The 11,109-nt window shown below is 38.6% G+C and overlaps 1 protein-coding gene across 3 annotated transcripts; it reads left to right on the top strand.

The window, feature by feature from the left end:
• The first annotated feature begins 2,848 nt into the window (after positions 1–2,848).
• lims1 (LIM and senescent cell antigen-like domains 1) lies at positions 2,849–11,004 on the top strand. 3 transcript variants are annotated; one of them, XM_074666989.1, is made up of 11 exons: positions 2,849–3,084; positions 3,996–4,152; positions 4,303–4,369; positions 5,283–5,403; positions 5,616–5,765; positions 5,907–6,057; positions 6,580–6,672; positions 6,797–6,845; positions 8,133–8,208; positions 8,415–8,590; positions 9,004–11,004. In XM_074666989.1, exons 1-10 carry the CDS (start codon positions 3,056–3,058, stop codon positions 8,551–8,553), a joined length of 1,032 nt encoding a protein of 343 aa, XP_074523090.1. In that variant the 5' UTR covers positions 2,849–3,055; the 3' UTR covers positions 8,554–8,590; positions 9,004–11,004. The 3 variants fall into 3 exon arrangements, with proteins under 3 accessions (XP_074523090.1, XP_074523089.1, XP_074523091.1); XM_074666988.1 differs by having other exon boundaries at positions 8,415–8,541; positions 9,004–11,003; XM_074666990.1 differs by lacking the exon at positions 8,415–8,590 and having other exon boundaries at positions 2,855–3,084; positions 9,004–10,994.
• Positions 11,005–11,109: the final 105 nt, after the last annotated feature.

Genomic DNA, 11,109 nt, shown 5'->3' with positions numbered 1-11,109 from the left:
TAAGCTAACCATAGTTAAAATTACTGCAACAATATTCAATGGTCACTGCTAAATACTCACTAAGAGCTGGGTTTGAGACTCTCTGACTCATTTTACCCAGTTAAACATGGTGTGTAAAAGAAAAGTTTTACTTGAGCTTTAAAGTTAGCTAGAGGTTTTAAGACTCTTAAAAGAAAAACGAAAATCTAAGTTAGTGTGAGCAAACAATCCAGGTGTCTGTTTAGTCTTAAAGGCATTTTTTAGAACTCGCCACTGAATGTGGCTCTTTTTAACGCTAATAAACTTGATTAGATTTCAGTTTTTGAAGTGTTGGCATTGTTTTGCAAAATCCCAGCTAAAATAACATAATATTCTGAAGACATGATAAAGATTGAGACATACTACGTTGATAATGGAGGTTTTTTGAGGTTTTGAGCAGACTGACATTTTCTTGATTGTGTCAAACACATTTTACATTTGAAGTCTACATAAAGTGTAAATGAAGTGGATTTTGGTTTGATAGTAAAGATGTTGAAAAAATCAAAAACGAGACAGAACGAAGTATTAGAAATTTTAATAAGTCTCTGTAGAATTTGAATCTTTTTGCCACATTTTATGTCTGTAAATTTAATAGTTGTGATATTTTACTCTAAACCCAGGGAGAGAAAGACAGGATTGAATGAAGTTCTGGGGATTTCCCCTTAGGTGATTAGTCACTTGTGGTTTAGATTTCTTAAATCTTCAGTCTGCACCAAACCAGCAGAAGGCTGGACCCAAAGCTTTCACAATTTCTTCGTCATTTGTAAACCAAAAGCTAGTTTGGTCATTTTGCTGCAATTCTCAGAAACATGGTCCATCCTTTATAGCAGAAACGTAATGCCTTTGCCTTGTATGCTTAACTGTTTCAATGCTTTGAGCTATATCTCTCCTTAGAGCTCTTTCATGTTGATCCTGTAGCGTATACTTTTCTTTCATCCTCTACGAGTCCAAACTAATGGAGGATGTAATGCTCACTCTTTATGGTCAAGAATTGGCCAGTTTTACTCATATTAAATGGTAGAAAAATTAACCTCTGAGTAAGACAAATGTAAAGAAAGTAACTGTAGTTTACCCATGTTAACAGTCAAACGGGTTGGATCAGGCTTTAAACTGTGTGAAAATTGGGCCATTAAAGACAAAAAGAATAAATGGCAATGCAATACTCGTAAATATTATTTAAACTGCACTTCCCTCTAAGCAGGGTGCTCTCTAAGAAGGTATATAAACAAGTACAAGCATAAAAACAGACACAAGCAAGAGAAGACACATTCAAATAATAGCTCCATTAAGTGAAATCCGATAAAAGGTATAACTTGAGTGCTGTCTCCTCTCCCACCCACAGCTCATTAAATTTTTAAGTCTTTAAGGATTTAAAGGGGCAATAAGAGATATTTCTTTTTAGAGGTTATGTGTTTGAAGTGCTCTGACTACAGACCAAGAGCTGATGAAGTTAAACAGGTGGTGGTGTGTCTGAAATACTGTGGTTCCTTCATTATTCCACACAGTTTTTACAAACAGTGGCAGCTGTCAAGGTTTTATCGCTTTGTATGTACACATTCATATAAAACAATCCTGTCATTTTTAAAAGCTTGTTCTTATAATTGTGTCAGTACTCCATAAACTTCATGTAAGTTCTGAGTCATCTGTATAACAGGATTAAAATCATAAAACAAAAGAAGAAATGGTATATATTATGAATAGTATGAGGAAGGAAGATTTTTATTTGGAAGCTTTAAGGTATGGTAAAGTGGTTTGGATACAACTTTAAAAAGAGACATGACAATACATCACACACAGGTGTTTTCATGCGTTCAATGAATGATTATGGCTCTACTGCTGTCTCTAAAAGAAAGGAGCATTCATGTGATGAAATACCTTAGTTTGTCAGGCAATTACTTAACTAAATTAGGCTTCCATGAACAGTGGTCGAGAAGAAACTTTTCTTGTTTGACATCTACTTGAGTGTATGTCCTGTCTTACTTCTGTTACTTTGATAAATTAGCCTTTCCTTTTAAAAAACGTGAAGTTTATAGAGCTTGGTGAATTAATTCAATCCAAATCTCACTGCCCCTCCTGTGTGGGCCATCAGAGCTTCTGAATTAATAAACAGCAACACTCTGGAGTGTTTGTTTATTGTTTGTGTTGCTGAGACAGAGGAAGGTGTGATATTTGTATGCTTTGTTTGTGTGATGCTGAGACAGAGGAAGGTGTGATGTTTTGATGTTGTTTCCTGAGAATGTAAAAACGAAATATAATCAGGAAAATAACTTACTTTCTCTTCCCCAAATGCTGTTTTACAAAGCTTTAAAGTATGCTACATTCAGAGGGAGTCTGTGATTTTAGAGGTGTTTTTAGTGCTTTTCCTGCACAAAAGCCACGAAAGTTATTAAAAGGAGATGAGTTTCTGTTGTTGGGGTCAAAGTACAAACTTGAACCGTGGTGATTAACTCAAAAATGTTAATGGATTATCTTAATAAGCATTTCACTTTTGCCAGTTCAATCTCCACTTAGTTTATCACTGTTGACTTTCTAAAGTAGCTGTACTGTGAAATATGTTGTAATGTAAACTTGAGCCTTAACTCAGCATTAGAATAAATATGTGACAACGTTATTGCAATATTTACTTACATACCGGTTAAGTGTGGAATACAGAGCAGAAGTATTGCAGCATTGCACAAGCTGATGCAGATTTACATCTTGTCATCTGTTGCTTGGTACTGTTTGGACTTTATTGATATCTATGCATGCTATCCATCAATGCCCATACAAGCCTCATTCATACCTGGGACGGTCCCATCAGCAAACCAGCGTTTTGATGCAGCAGATCTCATGGAGAGTGATGATATCTCCAGCGGACACTCCCTGTGTGGGTGGCCTGACGCCCCGCTGCCAGCTCAGCTCAGCCGCTGTTCTCCTGGGAGGAGACGACGCAGAGCTAAACGAGTCTGATTTCCTCGAATAACTCTTAACAGTGGGGATTAGCACACTATCAATGCAATTTTAAAGCTAGTTTCTCTATTCGTCGTGGTTGAAGGTGATGCTGGGGGTTGCTGGAATGACGGGCAGGTAACGTGTTTTCTTGAGCTGCTTTAACGTTGGTAGATACAACTTGAGGCTACGAGCTAAGGCTAACGTCATAGTGAATGGAGAGGGAAAAATGAGCTAACGGCTAAGCTAAGAGTACAAAACTTATAACAAGTGTTAGTTTAGTCTTCACGGTTGCATAAAGTTTGCTGAATAGCTGATGCAGATTTCGCCTCGGTAGTTTAACATCAGCAACATAACATTCGTGTTTGCCTCCCTACATTGGTGCTAAGTAACTGTACGGCTAGCAAGCTAATGAGCCGTTTAACCAGTAAAGTTGGCAGTAATCCATTTTTATTCTGGGTCTATGTATAAATACCACTTTGGAGTGTATATAAATTACTGTGTTTAATCTGAAGCTACATGGACAGTCATTTTAGAGTTAAATGCTATCAGTATGACCGGAAGCGGAGCTTAAAAAGTATCTTAAACTCACTTTTCATCAGCTTAGTTTGTGTTTCCAGTTTAGCTCTTAACATCTATGTGCTGAACGCAAAGCCCTGCCAGTACTTATCTAGTTATTATACTAAAAATAAAAACAACCGATAAATTTATTGATTAAGATTTGTTTTCTCCATTTGTCAAGTACATCCCATTATATTTAGTGTTCAAGAATTGCTGTGTCCCTCGGCTAGGTTCCAGTATCTCTTTTCCTTTACCAAATTAGGTGATGACTCTGCTCTGAGTAAGAGTGTTACTGAGTTCCTCAACTGATTCACATATTATTTCCATTCCCCATGGTGACAGCTGCTGCAAGAAGCCCAGCACTTAACGTAGAAGTTATGTGACAAATGATAAACACTTGAGAAGCCTTGCATCTCAGTTATCTGTGAGCCTAACATTTCATAGAGACTTTAAACAAGTAATGTTTATCTTCTTGTCTCATGATGCAGCATTGCTAATGCCCTGGCCAGTGCGGCCTGTGAGCGATGTAAAAGTGGCTTTGCTGCCACTGAGAAGATTGTGAACAGTAATGGAGAGCTGTACCATGAGCACTGCTTTGTGTGTGCTCAGTGTTTTCAGCAGTTTCCAGAAGGACTCTTCTACGAGGTATGATGTTCTTTAAAACTAGTCTCACAAATCAACATAAATCAACATACTGTGAAACAAAATCAGTGCCCTGAGTGCATGGTAATGTTTTTTTTTCTTCATCTAAGAGTTTTTTTGAATGTGCCAATGTTATATTTTTCCATTTCACAGTTTGAAGGGAGGAAATATTGTGAACATGACTTTCAGATGCTCTTTGCTCCTTGCTGTCGCCAGTGTGGTGAGTGTCATTAGGTCTCGTAATGCGTTAACTAGGTTTAGTATTTATAATAATATTTGGACCTAGGGGCTCTGGTAACCACTTTGCTATTTGTTAAGATTAAAAAACAATGAATTGATGACTTTGTGTTTTGTATTATAATGTTAGACCATTAACTATTTAATATTTCACTTCCTGTTCACATCTTAAATGTGAGGACTGAAACTAGACATTAGCACTTGGTCATAAAGGGATGTTTTTTTTTAGGGAACTTGTGTGGACCTGAACTCTTGCATATACTTTTAGCACATGCTCTTTGCATAAGTTTTGCATAATGGACAGATTATGATATTGACTAAGTATTCCCTTTTTGTTGTAACAATTACATTTGTGTTAGTAAAACTCCATGGATCTTTTCTAATGATCCCTTTTCACCCATTAAGACTGCACTGCTAAATGTTTGTTTGAGTGCTTTTCTAAACTCATCCATGCTTTTCAAGCAAAACCTTTATCCTTCATTGCACCCCTCTTAGAGTGCACTATGGGACATGTGAGCTCTGTATTTAGTGAAAAAGATCAGCTGCCTTGATCTTAACGTCTGCTCATACTTAAATTTAGAGACTCCCACTTGTGTCAGATTTGCACATTATGCCTAGTAAGCTTAATTTAAACACTTCTTTGCTGTGTTCAGAGAGAGATCAACATGGTGTAATCAGATTAAATGGACAATTAAAATGAATTCTGCTTCTAAGTGTCTCTTGGAGAACAACACGGAAAGCTCTGCAGTGCATTGTGGTAACACCAAAGCTAAATATTGGAGTACTCATTAGGAACTATTGCAACTGCCTGGAAAATAGCATACAATCCTGACATCATTGGAAAAGGCAAACTTCACCCTACCGTCAGCTGATCTCTCACTCATGGTTTCCTACAGGGGAGTTCATTATTGGCCGTGTCATTAAGGCCATGAACAACAGTTGGCACCCAGACTGCTTCTGCTGCGATATTTGCCAGGCTGTACTTGCGGATGTGGGCTTTGTCAAAAATGCTGGCAGGTAAGTATCCCATCTTATTATAGTCTTAATATAACACGGTGACAGCCTGCAAAGCAGGTGGTTACACACACGACAACCTGGTGACTTGTACATTTGGGTATTTATAAATAATGGAATTCTAAGCAGCTGTGACAGAGTATGTCAACACATAATTTGAGGCAGCAGAGTGTTTTTTGACAGCCGTAAATATTTTTCTCCTGCTCTTACCTCAGGCACCTGTGTCGCCCGTGCCATAACCGTGAGAAGGCCCGGGGCTTGGGCAAGTACATCTGCCAGAAGTGTCACGCCATCATTGAAGAGCAGCCCCTGATCTTTAAGAATGACCCCTACCACCCTGACCATTTCAACTGCAACAACTGTGGGTCAGTGTCTTTCCACTCCTCCTTACTCTTTAGTACAAAAACAACACATCATATGCGTCAAAATATATTTCAGGTCCACGGTAGGTCAAACTCTGTCTCTACCTCTTTTATGTGTATCATTTCATCTGTCTCTGTCCACAGCAAGGAGCTGACGGCTGAAGCCAGGGAACTGAAGGGAGAGCTCTACTGTTTGCCTTGCCACGACAAGATGGGTGTACCAATCTGTGGTGCCTGCAGGAGACCCATCGAGGGGCGTGTTGTCAACGCCATGGGCAAGCAGTGGCATGTGGAGGTTTGTTGGCAGGACTGGGACTATTACCAGTACAACTTGAAGAATGCCAGGTTCCTGTTTCTGTTTGTTGTTTTAAGGGCCAGTTCACTTCAAAGTTTGCTCTTTCTAAATAAAACAACTTGTTAGAGTTTACTTTAGGAATCACAAGCTGGTTTGCTTTGTTTATGATTTGGTGTTTGTTTGGGTAGAAGTGATTTGTATCCAATGGCTTCAGAAGCTTCATCAGAAAGCATGGTGGAGCAGAACTATTTCAAAACAATGTGTGACAGTCATTCAAATACAACAGAAGACATGAATTGAACATGAAAGAATATTGAAGACAACTATGCTAATAGTATGTTTATAGTTCAAGTCTAAGCATACATGTTTCATTCATGTGATATTCATGGAATTTTCATTATTCAGACTGCTAAAAAGAAATCAGCTCCCTCTCCATGTGTGTTGACATCTGTTCTTTTTTTTCACATGTCTTCATTAAGAGTTTTCCCTCCCTCCCTCAGCAACATTTGTTTTTGTTTACAGCATTTCGTGTGCGCCAAGTGTGAGAAGCCTTTCCTCGGTCATCGGCATTACGAGAGGAAGGGGCTGGCTTACTGTGAGACTCATTACAACCAGGTAAGAAAAGAAAGCTAAGGTTAAGAAAGTGCCAGTATCACAGCACTATCAATCCATCATTGCTTCACATTGTCCACAATTTAAGTTTCATTAAATCTCATCTTCTTTTCTCTTTGCTACCCAGCTCTTTGGAGATGTGTGCTATCACTGCAACCGTGTGATTGAAGGGGATGGTGAGTACCATTATGCTAACACTCTTGTTTTAGAACAGAGGTCGCCAACCCATCGATCGTGATCGACTGGTCCATCTTTGAAGCTCCCCCTGTAGATCTTGAAAATGATGGAAAAATAAATAAAAAATGCTGTGTGTTCAACATTCCTTATTACTTGATCGTCATGTTAGTTTGATAAACACATGCAGACAAATCAAAACACAGAAGCCATCTTATTGTCTGCCACCCTACTGAGTGTTTCAGACTGGCTGTTTGTAGCGTTGAACTAGACTATGAGGCACTCACAGACATATTCAGTCACAGCCATCTCACTAACGTGTCTTTTATATTGTATTTTGAAGTGATGCTGCTTTAACATGTAACAGATGGTAACTGCAGGTAACTGAATGGCACTGATTGAGAATTTTTTAATCACAAGGTTCAGGGCAGAAATTACCCCTACAGCAGTGATTTTGTGCAAAATCAGAGTGCTTGCACCAAACACCCCCTCCCTGCTCGTCTGCCGGTTTCCTCTGCACTCAGACGGGGCCATTTTTTACTTAACCAAAAACACAAATAAACAGACTCCCACCAAAAAAAAAATCTGATATCGGTCTGCATTCACGCTTTATTTAGAGAATAAGGCTCTAGTTCTCATAGTGTCTCTTCGTCCTGGCAGACTACCTGCGTATGTTTATATCTGGCACGCTGCGCATGCGGACTGATACACTAAGCGGTGAGCGCCTCGTAGCCAGCTGTGGCTCTGAAGCGGAGGTAGCGCCATTTTACGTCACGATGAGAACTAGAGCCTTATTTAGCAGTGTTTTTGTGTGAAATTATTGCGCTGAAAATTCTCTAAATAAAGCGTGAATGCAGACTGATATCAGATCTTTTCCGTGGGAGTCCATTTATTTGTGGTTTTGGTCAAGTAAAATATGGCCCTGTCTGAGTGCAGAGGAAACCAAACCGGCTGATGAGCAGGGAGGGGGTGTTTGGTGCGAGCGCTCTGGGCTTCTGCTGCACAAAAACACTGCTGTAGGGGTAATTTCTGCCCTAAACCTTGTGATAGGACCCAACTTGTTCCATTATCACTTTAAGACGAGGGACTTGAGTATAATTCATACATCTAGGCTTGTTAAATCTAGAAATACATAATGTGTTTTCCATTTTTCCTCAAGCCTTCAATAGGTAGATCTTTCATTCACGCTGGTTGGGTTTAGAGATCTCGGGCTCAAAAATGTTGGTGACCACTGTTTTAGAATATTAAACATTTAAATCAATATTTTGCTTATTTTTCAACTCCATCAGTGGTATCTGCTCTGAACAAGGCCTGGTGTGTCAGTTGTTTCTCCTGCTCTACCTGCAACACAAAACTCACTCTCAAGTAAGTGATGATACTCCTTAACGACTCCTTCTACTAACACTTAGGACAACCTTTCCTTTCACTCCTGTCTAACAAATGTGCGTAACTCTCCTACTTCAGTGTGGTACCTCTAATGTCTTTGTGTATTTCATTCTCTGCTTCCTCTTTTCCTCTTCCTCTAATTTCTCCTCTCACATGCTTCACTTGCTGTCTCTGTGGTAACTCAGAGATAAGTTTGTTGAAATTGACCTGAGGCCAGTGTGCAAGCACTGCTATGAGCGCATGCCTGAGGAGCTGAAACGCCGTCTGGCCCGACGTGAGCGTGATGCCAAAGACCGCAAGAAAAAACCTGCTGTGTGTCTGTAGAGTTCTTATGCTTTGTAACTCAGCACTCCATCTTTTGGTTCGTGCTGTCTCTGCCTTCCTCTTTTTTCTGTGGTGTTCCTTGTTTACACCTTATATGGCATGATTGTCTCTCTTATTTTTCTCCATGGTATGTTTGTGCATGGTTGGTGTTAATGTGTGCTCAAAACCTTTTATAAGTTGAAGTGAAGGGCTGTTGCTATGGATTATTATTTTTATTGATTAAGCTTAGATTATTTTAAAGAAAGAAGCATCTAATGGGTACTATAATAATAGCAATTCAGAAATTTGGCATTTTCCTCTAGAATCATGCTCCTAATTCTAACGCTTTAGAGGGTTTGATGTTTTATCTGCTCTTATGATAAAAGTTGAGTAAATGTGAGCAATGCTTGCTGTCAGGAAATTTTATGTGTGGACGACTAGACACTGACGGCCTTCTCCCGGTCTTTCCAGGAACAAGTTTGTTGAATTTGACATGAAGCCGGTCTGTAAAAAGTGTTATGAGAAGTTCCCCCTGGAGCTTAAGAAAAGGCTCAAGAAGCTGGCTGAATCTTTGGGACGCAAGTGAGTGACTTCCAGCCATCGCTCTGGAAATGTTGCATCAAGAACCGCTGCCTGAACCAGCATAAAACCCAAACATACCAATATTAATAATTTTCACTGATTATCACTGCGGTGTTCTCATAAAGCTGCCTTGTAGTATTTCTTGTCAGGTTTTTTTTTTTAAACAGTTTTTGTATAATCTTATATACGCATTCCCACTTCCTTATTTTCATCAAATAAGACGTGTTGTGTCCCATTTTACTGAGAAATTACCCTGAGCATAATCGATACCCTCTACATGTAACAATGATCTAACACTTTCTTGAACTTATAACACTTGTTTGGACTATTATTGAATTACCCTTGTGCCTTGAACATATAAACTATGTGTCTTAAAATATCCATCGTAGTTAACATGTAACTGACATACAGCTGAGGCTATGCCTTGTATTGTGTATCCTAAGTAGACAAATTATACTATAAAATATGCTATTACTGAAAGCAGAGTTGTACTTGTTTTTGAACTTATGTATGAGCAATGGAGATCTACCACTAAGTTCCTTAGGATTCTGTCGTGTCCATAATTTTAAAAATATAGAGTATGTTTCTGTTTAAATCTAGGTATGAGCTACACCTGTCAGCATCAACATACTATTAACATTAAAGGAATCCACTGGATATGCTAACACTGGTGTATATGCAACCTACAGTTGGTAGTGTGATAATAGTGTGGACAGAGAATTACTCAACAATGTTATTTGTCCAGTTTGTCATGTTTGTGCCTGTCCTCCACTTTTTTTAAAGAAGTTAGCAAGAAGAAATTATACTATCATGATTCAAAATGTTCACAGTTAGACCCCCAAAGTCCTATGCTGCTTTTATTCACTGTACACCTCCACTGTATGTGATGCTGTTTTTATTTTTGCTTGTACTGTAAATGCTCGAGGTTGTTTGATATTTTTTTTCAGATGGATGAACGTTTGCAACTTTCGGAGGGAAACAGTTAAAAGGAATCCAGATGAAATAAGCCCTCAGCTGATTTTTCACCACTCTGGTGCTAAAATATCAGTGATGAGTCAGCGTAGTGTTGGGGCTGTTTGTAACGTGTCAAAGAACCACATGAGTGATTACTGCTGCTTTGATTAGCTTTTTTTTAATTATTGTTATTGAACATGTCTGCCAACATTTCATCTGCCAGACTTCACATTTATTTTTTTTGCATGCATTTGAACATCAACAGTTTCCAGCTGCCTAAACACTGTTTTTACTGTCTCAATGATCAATAAAGTGTTTCTCAGCAAATCACAGTGAGTTCCAGTTGAAAAAGGAAATGTATACCAGGATTAAAACACATTTACACCAGGTCTGGTACTCATATACAATCCTGCTGCCGTTGCAGCAAAGATAGGTGTTCAGTTCATGTTATCTAAATAAAAATAAAAGGTTGTAAAACTCTGGATATATGGCACAGGCACACAGTCAACGGCAAACATTTCCTGAGTCCTGAGTAAACATACAGTAAAAATAATACAGCTGTAGTAATTGACAAAACAAAAAATGTTGCGACTAGCAAAGTAAAACAGAAATTGAACATTCAAAACCCACATACAAGCACTTCTGTGTTTGAGAAAACCCATACTGAGTGCTAAGAGGGGTCAGTCGTCAGGTTAAGGCACTTTTTGATAAGTGGCAAAGAATAGAGCATTAAAGAAGAAGCCAGAGAGCTTCTTATTTGTACATAGTGGTAGAAGATCAAACCAAAATGTGAAATGTTGGATAAAACATTTCTAGTGTTTTCTTTGTTACAGTATATCACAGCTTCTCATCTTCCTGATATTTCTCTGTTTCTATCTTTTAAACACATTTATATAAAGATACACAGATGCATTTTTTTCCCAATACACACCCCACACATTTGAACTTGAGTAAAATACAGATGTTATTCATTTTTTCACATTAAAAAAAGTTTGAAGAACAGTTTCGTACTTTCAGTCAATTTAGCACACTGGGGTTAGC

The sequence above is a fragment of the Halichoeres trimaculatus genome, unplaced genomic scaffold, assembly GCF_033239565.1.
Source record: "Halichoeres trimaculatus isolate MK-OKI-2021-1 unplaced genomic scaffold, fHalTri1.1 fHalTri1_scaffold_3, whole genome shotgun sequence".
Lineage (NCBI taxonomy): Eukaryota > Metazoa > Chordata > Actinopteri > Labriformes > Labridae > Halichoeres > Halichoeres trimaculatus.
The sequence above is the reverse complement of the archived record's forward strand: the minus strand, read 5'-3'. Positions and strand labels throughout refer to the sequence as shown.